The sequence below is a fragment of the Carcharodon carcharias genome, chromosome 17, assembly GCF_017639515.1.
Source record: "Carcharodon carcharias isolate sCarCar2 chromosome 17, sCarCar2.pri, whole genome shotgun sequence".
NCBI classification, from domain to species: domain Eukaryota; kingdom Metazoa; phylum Chordata; class Chondrichthyes; order Lamniformes; family Lamnidae; genus Carcharodon; species Carcharodon carcharias.
Window position 1 is genome coordinate 30,789,867 of NC_054483.1, and position 13,613 is coordinate 30,803,479.

The 13,613-nt window shown below is 42.4% G+C and overlaps 1 protein-coding gene across 3 annotated transcripts in view; it reads right to left on the reverse strand.

Annotated features, from left to right (window-relative positions):
- Nucleotides 1–10,767: 10,767 nt before the first annotated feature.
- dbnlb (drebrin-like b) overlaps nt 10,768–13,613 on the reverse strand; it is a 34,942-nt gene continuing 32,096 nt past the window's right edge. For all 3 annotated transcript variants that reach the window (XM_041209623.1, XM_041209622.1, XM_041209624.1), the window contains one exon: nt 10,768–12,417. In XM_041209623.1, coding sequence (XP_041065557.1) covers nt 12,275–12,417 — 143 coding nt within the window. In that variant the 3' untranslated portion in view covers nt 10,768–12,274. The remainder of the gene's footprint in view (nt 12,418–13,613) is intronic.

Below are 13,613 nucleotides of genomic sequence, written 5' to 3' on the forward strand. Positions count from 1 at the left end.
ATTAGAATTTCGGGATTTGTTATAGTATTAAATAACTGTAATCTTATGTATGTGCTTGAAATCTTTTCCTTTTTTGATAAACATTTTAAAGATTTAAAAAATTCAAGTTGTTAGTGGACTCATTTCTTCTGAATTCAGTGCACAAATCTTTTCATAATAAATACAAATTGCAAAACCGTTGTGATAACGTGGCCAAGTTCCCTTGTGGATTTGGTCCCCCTGATACACATCACCTGCCATGTCATAACACTACACTGACAAAATGCATACCATTCTGAATGATGGATACAAATTCATATCATTAGACCTGCCACAAAGCCCTCCTCAAAAGCAATTCACAAAAATGTTTGTTAGACTTGTGTAAGAGTAATGAACTCCCTTGGGGTGTATATGATAGGATTTGTTTTCATGGTTCACGATGTCCACAATTGTGTGGGCTGTCCAAGGCACACAAAAGTCATGTCTCATTATGCTCCACCTTATCTATGGCTGGTCCTACAGGACAGGAATTCGCTAAATGGCTGAGGGAATTGTTACAACCAGTTCTGGAGTGAGTATTCCACATACACGGTGAAGGATTCCTTCACTTTTGCACAGATTATAATGACCTACACATCAACAGCAATGCTGCATCTATTTACCTGTTGGACATTGTAAACCTGTTCACTAATATCCTGATCAAGAAAGCCGTGGATATTTGCACTGTGTCACTGTATCATGGCAATCTAGACATGCCACCATGTTTTGAATCTGTATTAATTGAACTTGTGAATTTAGCAATTCACGCAGTTGAATTCAGCTTGAAAGATACTACCTATATCCAAATGGATGGTGCTGCCATGGGTTACCTCCAAGGGCCAGCTCTTGCTAACATTTTCATCAGTTTCCACAAGAAACACATTTTCAATGAAATGACCCTTAACCTCCTACCCCTTTCACATTTCCAATATGTAGATGACACGTTTGCAGTATTTGTATCTGCAGTTGCATGTAAGATTTTACTTAAGCATCTTAATTTGCTCCATCACACGCTCAAATTCACCTTTGAAATGGTGCAGTCTAACAAGCTCCCTTTCCTTGACGTGTTAATTGAAAAATCCACCAATGAACTACTGTCTACCACAAACCTACCTTCACTGATCAATATAAGCATTGGGATTCCTACAGCTCCACGTACTACAAGATTGGCCCTATCGACAATCTCGTAAATAGGGCCCAATCCATTTGTGCGTTGTTCAAATTTGACACCAAAATAGGGCACATCAGAGGTATCCTGCAGGACAATGGCTACCCTGATCAGATCATTGCTTGCTATGTGTCACACATATTTACAAATGGGCCCAAGGCTGCCACTTTTGGACCTGAAATGTGCCCGATGTACCTCAAGGTCCCCTGGAAGGGCAAAGTATCTGAAAAATTTGAGAAACATGTGAAGCTAGCCAGTGGCATAGCAAGTGGTGTTTTTCAGTAACAGAATGCTGCCATCAAGCCAAAATGATGTTCTGGCTACTATACAAATGAGCCATGTGGCATATGAATTTCAGGGCCGGTTTGATGCCAGGAAAGTAGGCTTTACACCCTAATGACTGGCGGTGGATCACACCAAGTTTAAGTACAGGAGTAGTGAAGCCTTGCTTCAATTGTATAGAAGCTTGGTTAGACTGCACCAGGAATATTGTTTGCAGTTTTGGTCTCCTTTCCTCAGAAAGGATATTATTGCCATAGAGGGAGTGCAACGAAGGTTCACCAGCCACAAAAACAAAAAATGCGGGAAAAACTCAGCAGGCCTGACAGCATCTGTGGAGAGAAAGATAGAGTTAACGTTTTGAGTCCGTATGACTCTTCTTCAGCAGATTCACTAGACTTGTTCTGGGGATGGCAGGACTGTCTTATGAAGAGAGATTGGGGAAACTGGGCCTGTGTTTTCTAGAAGAATGAGTGGTGATCTCACTGAAACCTACAAAATACTTAAAGGAATAGACAGGTTAGATGCAGGTAAGGTGATTCCCCTGGTTGGGGAGTCTAGGACCAGGGGACACAATTTCAAAATAAGGGGCAAGCCACTTAGGACCGAGGTGAGGAGAAATTTCTTTACTCAGAGGGTTGTGAATCCTTGGAATTCTCTACCCCAGAGGGCCGTAGAAGCTCAGTTATTGAGTATGTTTAAGGTGGGGATTGATAGGTTTCTGATTAACAATAATGTAAAGGGTTATGGAGATAGTGTGGGTAACAGGCATTGAAGTGTTTGATCAGCCATGATTGTATTGGCAGAGCAGGCTCGACAGGCTGAATGGCCTTCTCCTGTTCCTATGTTCCTAAACAGCATACACCTTCAGTTGTTTGCTAAAGGCAGAGTATTGATGGTACTCAACTGACCCATGCTTGCAAAAGTCAGAACATAATGTCTAGTATTAGATGTGATTCTGCGATTGGACAGCACTTGCTGAACAAGCCCAACTGGGCTAAGAATTATACTAACAACCAATTTAAGATTATCAGTCGGACTCACAATGTAGCTCACTTAGGCTTGCTAGAAGCTACATATATTCATATGCAGGGACTTGTCCTCTTCAGGCAAAAGGAATATGTCCAAACATTACACCTTTTTTGAATAAACAAAAACATGGTAGACAATAGCCCCCTGATGCGTTCACCATGGCAAAGACTTGACCATTCAGAACTGACTTGCCAATCAATCAGCATCCCTTTTCTCATGCTGTATTAATAGTTGTTCATTTTGAAATCTGGCATTCTTGCATTTGTCCTGGTGAGTGCAAGACGAAAAGCTTTGACAGCATGTCCCTTTCTTTCAAAATACCCATGGCCTAGTTTATGATGGGATGATAATGCTTCTTTCTCTGGGAATGAATATAAAAGTAGCTGTGTGGGTGAGACCATATCTGGAATACTATGTGCAGTTTTGGTCTCCTTATTTGAAAAAAGATGTAATTGTGTTAGAAACAGTTAAGAAAAGGTTCACTTGGCTCATTCCTGGGATGAAAGGCTTATCTTATGCCAAAAGGTTGAATAGATTGGGCTCCATACCCATTGGAGTTTAGAAGAATGAGAGGTGGTCTTATTAAAGCATATCAGATACTGGGAGGATGTTTCCACTTGTGGGAGAGACTAGAACCAGGGGACACAGTTTAAGAATAAGATCTACCTTTTAAGGCAGAAATGAGGAGAATTTGTTTCTCTCAAGGGGTTGTTAATCTGCGATATTCTCTTCCCCTGGAAGCAGTGGAGGGTAGTCACTGAATTTATTCAAGGCTGAGTTAGACTGAGTTTTGATCGACAAGGGGACAAACGACAAAGTGGAGTTGAGACCACAACCAGGTCAACCATGATCTTATAGAATGGTGGAGCAGGCTCAAAGGGCTGAATGGTCTACTCATGGTCCTATGCCATATGTTCCAATGTCTCGTTGAACCTATCTTTGAAGCTGAACGTTTTGTACTTCCCTCCTGAGCCTGTGTCAGCCATTGGTGTAACTGCCCATAGAAGTCTACAGCACACAAAAAGGCCCTTCGGCCCATCGAGTCCGCACCAGTCAAACAAGTACCTAACTATTCTAATCCCATTTTCCAGCACTAGGCCCATAGCCTTGTATGCCATGGCATCGCAAGTGCACATCCAAATACTTCTTAAATGTTAAGAGTGTTTCTGCCTCTACCACCCTTTCAGGCAGTGAGTTCCAGATTCCCACCACCCTTCTGGATGAAAAAATTCTTTCTCACATCCCCTCTAAACTTCCTGCCCCCTACCTTAAATCTATTCCCCCGATTAATGATTACTCCACCAAGGGGAAAAGTTCCTTCTTGTCTACCCTATCTATGCCCTTCATAATTTTATATACCTCAATCTTGTCCCCCCCTCAATCTCCTCTGCTCCAGGGAAAATAACCCCAGTCTATCCAATCCCTCCTCATAACTAAAACTTTCCAGCCCAGGAAAAATCCTGGTAAGTTTCCTCTGCACTCTCTCTAATGCAATCACGTCTTTCCTATAATGCGGATTCTAGAACTGCACACCATACTCTAACTGTTGCCTAACCAGCGTTTTATACAATTCCAGCATAACCTCCCATCTCTTATGTTCTATGCCTCGGCTAATAAAGGTAAGTATCCCATGTGCCTTCTTAACCATCTTATCTACCTGTCCCACTATCTCAAGGGACCGGTGGACATGCACACCAAGGTCCCCCTGATCCTCAGTACTTCCCAGGGTCCCACCATTCATTGTGTATTCCCATGCTGCTGTTGCTTTATCTCAATGCAACTTAACCACAAGACGGCCATTATCATCCAGACCTATCAATCTGACTCCATCTCGATCTACCATACCTTTTCAAAGCTTTCAACTTACCCACTTATCGATAAATTAGATACACCATGCACTATCATTTTACGTTTCCTCGTCAAATGGCGCACATTTTTCCCATCGCTGATCACCTCACAATCTGCCTTTCTAAACACGAAGGGATTTGATAGTAATTCTGACTGTGTTCAGAACGACATCAAGCTGTGTTTTACCAGAGTCTTTGTACATCTTTTCCTGTGCAAAATCCATTCATCCTCTCCACCTGAAAAGCTTCCGAGGGGGAAAATATTCCTTCTAATCCTCCAGGGTTTCTCCAGTCCTGATTCTGACCTCTTGAACATCTTTAATTTTAACCCTTCCACCATAGGTGAAGGTGCCTTCATTGATCTGAGCGCTAAACTCTGAAATTCCTTCCCTAACCTCTTCACCTCTCTCTCCTCTTTTAATGCACTCCTTAAAATCTATCATTTCGACCAAGCTATTGGTCACCAATCCTACCGTCTCCTTTTGTGACTCAAATGTCAAGCTTTATTTCGCAATACTCCTAAAGAGCGCTTTGAGACATTTTACTATGTTGAAGGTGCCAGATAGATATAAGCTGTTCTTGCTTGAGCTAGTTAAGTGGTCGTGTATAGAAAGCTGAAAAATTATTTGAGCACAAGCTGACTGAGATGGGAACTGTGAGTAATTTAATGTGTGCGATTTACAGTTAAAAGATCAAATGACAGGAAGGAGCAAAGTGACTGTGCCCAGCAAATTATTTAGGTTTTCAATGATTTTACTCATTTGGCAAGAAATGCTTCCGACAAATGTCAGTCAGGTATCATTCAAACACTGGAAAAATACCGCTGTGGATTTATCCATCTTTTGGATGATACATTAAATCAAGGTTCCGTCTGTCCTCTCAGGTGGACATAAAAGATCCCATGGTAGTATCTGAAGGACAAGGAAGTTCTTGCCAATGTCCTGGCCAATATTTGTCCGTCAACTAACGTAATTTAAAAAGTGCTTCTAATCATTTATTTCATTGCTGTTTTTGAGTATTTGCTGTGTTTAAATCAGCTGCTGTGTTTTTTTACAAGGGCAAAGACACTTCAAAAGCACTTAATTATTTGTAAAGCACTTTAGGATTTCCTGAGATCGTGAAAGGTGCTATATAAATGCAATTCTTTCTTCCTTTTCCATGCTTTCTGTCTTGACTGTGGGCTTTCATTCAGCTGAAAGCAAACTGAAGCCTCAACAAAGAAAGAATAAGACTTGCATTTGTACAGCGCCTCTCATCCTCAGGATTCCCTAAAATGCTTTACAGCCAATAATTTACTTTTGAAACGTAGTCACTTCTGTAATTACTAATGTAGCAACCAATTGCACACAATAAGCTCCCACATATTTTGTATTTGAGATTATGGTTGAGGGATAAACCTTGGCCTCAGGAAATCCAGAACTCCCTCTCTCTTCACAGAAACTTAGCGTCTTGCTCAGTCCATCAGATTGTGTTAGGCCTATATAGGAGGGGCTTGTTTATTCCCCTGGAAGTTGTTAGAATTTTATCACAACCCAGCAGCTCTAATTATCATTTTACCTGTGTCTAACCTCAATCCTAAACTCTCAAATATTAACAAAGTCTGTGTCCTTGATTACAGGACCTGGCTCAGTAAGCCGCTCCAGATGCTGAGGCCTTGTCTAGTTTGGCAGGCCTCTGATAGGGAGGTACATCTCCCTATCAGAGGCACATCTCCTGTTAGTGCAGATCTGGGGTCTTATTTTTTCCATTTTTGCTTCCTGAGATAATTAATACAGGAACAGGAGGAGGCCATCAACTCTTCAGTCAACTCTGTCATTCAATTAGTTCATGGCTGATCTGTATCGCAACTTTATTTTCCTGCCTTTACATTCTATCCCTTGATAATCTTACCAATGTTCTCACTAAGGTGCCATGAAGCTGCGTGGAAAGCAGTGGGCAGGCCTTGGTGAGAGAATTAAAACATGTTCTGTCGAAGGGTCATGAGGACTCGAAACGTCAACTCTTTTCTTCTCCGCCGATGCTGCCAGACCTGCTGAGTTTTTCCAGGTAATTGTTTTTGTTTTTGTTTTGGTGAGAGAATTGTTCTCTCCACTGTCTGGGTAAATAAGCTTCTCATGAATCGAAGCTTGGTACGCATCAGAGCAGGTGTGCAACTGAAAACACGGACTGTGTACTGAAAAAATTAGCTTTGCACAACAATTATGTTTTTCAAAGAACGTTGATCCTTACTCCCCAATAAACGTGTCAATCCTAGATTGCAATCAATCCCAAGCACCCACAGTTCTCTTGAAAGAGTAAATCAGTTACTTTAATTATCCTAACACAAGCTCTCAATACCCTTAAGATTTTCCACCAGCTCTTGTTTTGTGTCAGTTTATCAAGGTACTTTTTATTATTTTGACAAATATTTCACTCAATAAACATTTCCCACTGAAATAAGGAGGTAGACTTCATTCTCAGAACTGCAAAACATGCAAGAGGGAAACCCCCTCAAATTTCAGCAACTGTTTCCAAAGGATTCCAGGAAATTGAGATGTGGTTTCTGTGACGCAGTTCAATTCTGAGAGTACAGTTAGTTTCAAACATCTTCAAAATCACCCTGTGGTGCTCACAGAACTGGCTTTGAAACCATTTATCACATCACAGTTTTTAAGGTTGGAATGGAGGTGTAGGGTGCACAGACCAACAGAGAATTCACAGCACACAAAGGCTCCATTCAGCCAAACTACTCGGTGCCAGTGCTTATGCTCCACATAAACCCCTCCCCACCCCTCTTCATCACACCTGATCAGCACCCTATCCAGCTTCTCTTCAATGCATCGATACTATTTGCCTCAACCACTTCCTGTGGTAGCAAGTTCCACATTCTCAGCACTCTCTGGTAAAGAACTTTCTCCTGATTTCCCCATTGTTAGGCAGATGGAGAAATGCAGGAAGATAAAACCTTTAAGACCGAGGTCTGAGCTCTGCCTGAGTGACGACCACTCTCGCCTTTGGGTCAGAAGTTAATAACTCAGTGAACATGCAAGATCCCACGGCACTATTGAAAGAACAGGGACCTTCTCCCCCAAGTCCTGATCAATATTAATCCCTCAACCAACATCAAGAAAAATAAAAGCAAAACACCGTGGATACTAAGAATCTGGAATAAAAACAGCAAGTGCTGGAAATATTCTTCAGCTCTTGCGCCATCTGTGGGCAGAAACATGTGTCAGTGTTTCAGGACCATGAGCTTTCATCAGAACTCTGATGAAAGGTTATCATCCTGAAAAATCTCTCTCCACAGACTGCTGCCTGACCCGTTGAGTTACCGCAAAAAAAAAATCCTAGATTATCCCATTTTGATATTCCTGCATGTGGGATTTTTCTGTGCACAAATGGGCTGTTTCCTTCAATAATTTGAAAACGTGCCACTGGTTTGGAGATGGGGAGAGCTTTTTGAGTTGGGAAGGTCATCTGATGAAACCTCCAAGCGTATACCAAGCTGGAGTTGGTAACCACCAAATTTTAAGGGTTTCAGCAAACGTGGAGGAGAAAATTCTAGACTAATTATAAGGCAGCCAGCTGCTGCCATGGAGGAGCTGAGGGTTTCAATGGAAGGATGGGTTAGATGGGCTGATAGTCTAAGATGGATTCTAAAACTGCTAGTTCATGGGTTCCTTGTCTAATTTACAGCTATTTAACTTTTCCACTGAGGTGTGAATCGGATAATGTCCATCTTTAAATGGCTGAGAGCTGGGATAATTGGGGTTCCATTGTTTCAATATCCATTATTTTCCCACATTCTGTAGAATCCTCGTCATACCGTTGTCTGTGACTAGTTAACATGAATGTCTAAACAGTACTATAGCTTTGCTTTTCAATGTGTTTCAATATGATTTTCAAGCGATATAGAAAGGTCCATTCAGTGAACCTGAGCACTAGAAATTAGTAGGTTGTATTACAGACCCACACATTCCAAAAAACTAACTGTACGTTCTTGCAAGTGAATAATGGTGGCTCTATTGCACTGATACAGAAATAAATTGAGCTTTTGGTTTTTGCTTGAAAGGGTTTAAGTGTGTGAATTCTATTCAACTTTACACAGCAATCACTCGTTAGTGAGAAAAGAGAGAAAATTGCAAAGTGTTTAGAAAAGCAAAAACAGAAAATGCTCAGATCTGGCAGAGGGAGAGAGAGAGAAAAAGTTATTGTTTCAGGTCCTCTACCTGAAGTGTTAACTCTGCCAGACTTGCTGAGTATTTCTAGCATCTGCAATATTTGGCTTTTTATGGAAGCATTTATTCATCAAGATAAGCTGCTACTGGGTACTTTGGAGGCTTCAACCAACATCCTTTTCAACTTTTCTTCTATTCCTGATGTACAAGCAGTTGCGTGAAGCCTCCGACAAATCTATGCAGTACTAGCTAGTCTCATGATCCATTTTCGCAGGCTTTGATTACTGTATCACAAATCCAGCAGTTGTAAAAAGATACTTTTTCAGATTCCAATACACAAGGCTGTGGAATTAGTTTGAAACAAATGTGATGTCCTTTCATGGTCTTGTCAGTTTACATCTGGGGCAAAGCATGTGGTGCAATTTTTCATTTGCGTTGCACCTGTGGTTTCAGCCAAGGATTTTACAGACGTTCACTTGCCGGAGCAGGATCAGATTGTGTTGAAGGAAGTACAATCTATCTCTAAAGATCACTGAACACATCGATAAACAGCATCTGTGCTAGCTGGTGCCCACAGATGTAGTAACAGTTGCTGTACAAACTGGGCACAAACATACCCAGGCCACAAGACATAACTGTGCTGTACACAGTGTAGAAACTCCAATACATCTTGCTGTTTGCTTCAGGAGACTGTGACCATTTGCTGCACTCTGGTGCTGAATCCTTACGTTGCATCAGTCTGGCAGTAATGGCTGGGCAGTTGGCAAACACCACTCAGCAAAGCAAGCAGCACATTGAGAGTCCCACCTCCAGAATGTCAAGAGAAAACGGACTTTCCACTGTGCAGCACCAACTTGTTAACTTAAATCCACATTTCCATTCCCTATCAGTTGAACCTTCATTGCAATACACACAAATTTACAGGGCTATGGGCAAAGGGCAGGAGTGGAATTCATTGGACAACTTTACCGAAGGGCTAGAACAGGTACATTGGGTCGAATGGCCTCCTACTCTGCATGTGCATTGGTAATACACAGCTGGCATGCCTAGCAGCCTCCACAGTATCATGACCCAGCCCACCTCCAACTTGGCTGCGGTGTAAGAAAAGTATCAAGTGTAATTTTCTGAGGGGTCTGGAGTGTCACACTTAACCAGGTTCAGAGCAGACAGCATGGAAGTGAGGTTGTTACTGGAGTTCTGCACTTTGCTTTGCAGGCAATGCAAGTACATGCTGTCTGTGGACTGATTACAAAATTTTCCAATCATTAATATCAATAACAGTAACCCACCCACCACAACTAAACGTCAACCTTGGCTTGACCGTAAGAATTCTCACTTCAGATGGTTGTGGGTTCACGTACCAACGCCAGACACCTGAGCACACAATATAGGCCGACACTGCCAGTGAAGGACTGAGGCAATGTTGCACTGGTAGAGATGCTGTCTTTCAGATCTAATATTAAAATAAGAATTCTGTTTATCTTTTCAACTGTCTGTAAAAGAACTCTTGGCAACATTGTGAAGAGGAACATGGGAGTTCTCCGAAGTCCCAATTCTCACTCAAACAACATAATTGAGATCGAATTGAGGTATATAAGATGCTAAAGGGAATAGACTAAGTAAACGTGGAGCAGATGTTTCTAGAATGAGAGGCCATAGTTTTAGGTTAAGGGGTGGTAGATTTAAATCAGAGACGAGGAGGAATTACTTTTCTCAAAGGGTCGTGAATCTGTGGAATTCACTACCTCAGAGTGCAGTGGATGCCAGGACGCTGAATAAATTTGAGGAAAGAAATAGATACTTAATTAGTAACAGACTGAAAGGTTATGGGGAGAGGGCGGGAAATTAAGAGTTAAGGCCAAAATTATATCAGCCATGATCGTATTGAATGGCAGGGCAGGCTCAAGGGGCTGAATTGCCTACTCCTAGTTCTTATAAGCTCAGAACCTCCCCAATGTGTTTTACAGCCAGTGAAACACTTTTTGAAGTATACCCACTGTTGTAATGTAGGAAATGTGGCAGCCAATTTACAAGATCCCACAAACAGCAATGTGATAAATGCCCAGATAATGATGACAGGCGTTGAAAGTAGTAGGCCAGGAGCATCAGTGTGCAATTCCAGGTATAACATTCTAACTCCTTGTGAAGAACATGACAGGAGACAGATGAACTTGCAGATATTTGAGGAGCAAAACATAGAATAGTCTAACAAGATATGGAAACCTCCTCTTCTGTGCAAACACAACCAGAAACGTCAAGACCCAAAAAAACAAAACACCTTTATTAAATGACAATTCAACAAGTGACCAAGTGAGGAAAGCAGACAAGTGATGCGAGGGAACTTTCTCAGTTAGTCGCATGTTCAAGGAATGTTAGTGACCCAATACAAAACCATAATCTCGCATTCTAGATCTGTAAAATTGTGTCTTTGGAGAAGACTCTGACAGTAATACAGGCTTGAGATATGCTTGGGAAACAATCAATACGTTGTTTTTACATGATTGACATTTTTCAAAACAAATCATTTCAAAAATCAGGATTCACAATTGTTAACATTTTTAGACAGTCTCTTAATTAAAACCCAAATAAAGCCTGCATTTTCTAGTCAGCAAAACCTCAGGTGATCCAACTCTCGACTCTCAAGCACTGCAATACGTAAAGGCTAAGCAGGGCAGTCTCGGCGTCTGATGCAGGGGTGAAGTAGGAAAGGGGGTGCTGGAGCTGGATCTAATCCAGGGTTCTCTCAATTCTCCCCGCCCCCCACCACCCCCTCTCTCTCCAGCCCCCAGCCCCGAACACAAGGAACAGTGCCAATGTCAGGAAAGATTTCATTCCTTGCTGAAGAGGGTGGGCAAGGGTCAGGTAATACTGAAGGGGGAAAGGGGATGGGGGTTATGGAGAGCGGTAGGATGTGGTGGGATTTTATTGTGCTCCTGTTATTGAGATCCTACTGGGAGCAAGAGATTAGTGCTGTCAGAGACCTCTCCATTTCACACTCTGGCTCTGTATTTGCTTTAAAGCTGCTGAGGTCTGAACAAATTCCAATTCTGAGCAAAGACCATTAAGCTGAAATATTCATTGTGTCTATCCCTGCCCAGGCTGTGTCTGGTCTCTGCATATTTCAGGTTCCCAGCTTCTGCAGTACTTTGCTTTTGTGTTACCGCTCAGTCATAGTGCTACTTAAAGCCAAGGTCCAAAGCTCACAGCCCTCTTAATTAGCGCCAAAAAATGATTTGCCAAGTGTACAACACCTAGCAATAAAATAAACATCAAAGTCTTATCACAAAAATGCGGTATTAGCAAAAACATTAATCTCCACTATCTTGGTCACTGGTGAGCCCTCATTCGAATCTAACCCTGTCCCATTTCCCCGAATACGCCAATCTAGCCCAAAGTGTTCGAGTCCCTGTATTGCACCACCCTCACTGTCCCCTGGCCAAGTACATCCTCACACTGGCATGGGGGTAGGGGGGGTGGATGGGCAGGGGCTGGTGGAAGGGTGAGGGAAACAGGCACGAGGGGAAATGATCCTCCTCTAGTGGTTATAACGCCAGCACTTGGAGCAATAAAGGCGGAAAGCTTCCCTCTCCTCAACTGTCTCTCCCCTCCCAACCTGGCCAACACCCTCTCTGCTAAAATGAGATAAGGAAAGCTTGAGGCACTGAGTAGATTTGGCTTGTGATTGGCGATTGAGAACAAGATCTTCTTGGTGCTGATCAGGTGGCAGTTTGAGTACCAGGATGGACCAGCGCATCCAACGATTTGTGCACTGATTAACCACTCAGGAGCTCCACGTAATTGGCTGGAAACATCCCGAAACTACCATCCACTGCGTAGCCCCGCCACCAGCCCTCATCAATCTGCTCGATTCTGGTCAGGATATCATCAGGATCAAAAGATATCTCTGTTTCATCAGCTGCAATTATCCAACAGGAGAGTGGGTGGGGCGGGGGGGAGAAAGAGTGAGGAAGGAGTGGTGGTTGTGGGGATGGATTGAGACAAGAAGGAAGCAGGGAAATATATAGAGAGGGGCAACAGAGAGAGAGAGAGAGAGAGAGGAGAGAGATTGATTAGTGGAGCTGATTCCATGCTGATAAGAAAGCCATATTTTCTTTCTCACGTTTTGTAACTTAATGAAGGGACAGGCCAGGGTTATTAGAATGAGTTGTTTTCACAGAAATTGCCCTGGAGCCTCTGGGAGAAAAATCAGAGGCGTTCAGAAATTCTTTGAACCCTTGTGTTTATTCGTTAAAAAATATCAGCATTGAGGAAATTGCTGTCAGCCTGAGTGTTGACAATCATTCTATTGGCTGCTGAATGGGCCAATGGTGGCAAAGTGGGGATGGGAGATTATATGATGAAACTTCCAGGCATGCATCCAGACTTGGTAACCTTAGTGCAAATGGCTACACTTTGGCAATTAACTCCACTAAAATACCATCCAATGCTTCACCACACCTAAGTATGTGTCACAAGTACAGAAGACTGAGTGAGGTTTGAGGTTATACCGTATCTCCTGCCACGGAACTGGAATGGGAAGTCAGTGCCATCATCATTGTGCACCCTTTGAATGCTCATTACCCACTTACTCACCCTACATACTGCCTGCTGGCCACTTGTGGGCAGCGAGAGAGCAGGACAGCAAATAAGGGAAGCATTGAGCAGTCGGGACCGGGGTGACCAGTGGGGCAGGCAAATTGCAATCATGATTCCAGGATTTTTAACTGTTGTGAAGGTGCATGTTTCTTTTTCTTTAAATATTTTGAGAATATGGTGGTATTCTGTAAAGAAGAGTGAGTGTGTGCATGTGTCTGTCCATGATAAATTAAACTGAGAGAAGGTTAGTCAAGACAGCTTGTCTCTGGGAAATGAGATTTGAAAAGTAAAGATGCTTGATGCATGCATTTGTAATGAGAGGCTGTGGTGAAGTTGAATGTATGGGTAAATGGGTTGGGTTTTAAAATTTGCATTAGGTGATAGGTAAGGACTTGGCTTTTCAGGTGTTAAATTTCAAAGGGGAGTTTAGAAGTGACAAGGGACTTTTGCAACTTACAAATGTTTCATAAGTAAACAAGGGAAGGTTGTTAAATTTTATTTGACCCGCAAGTGGAT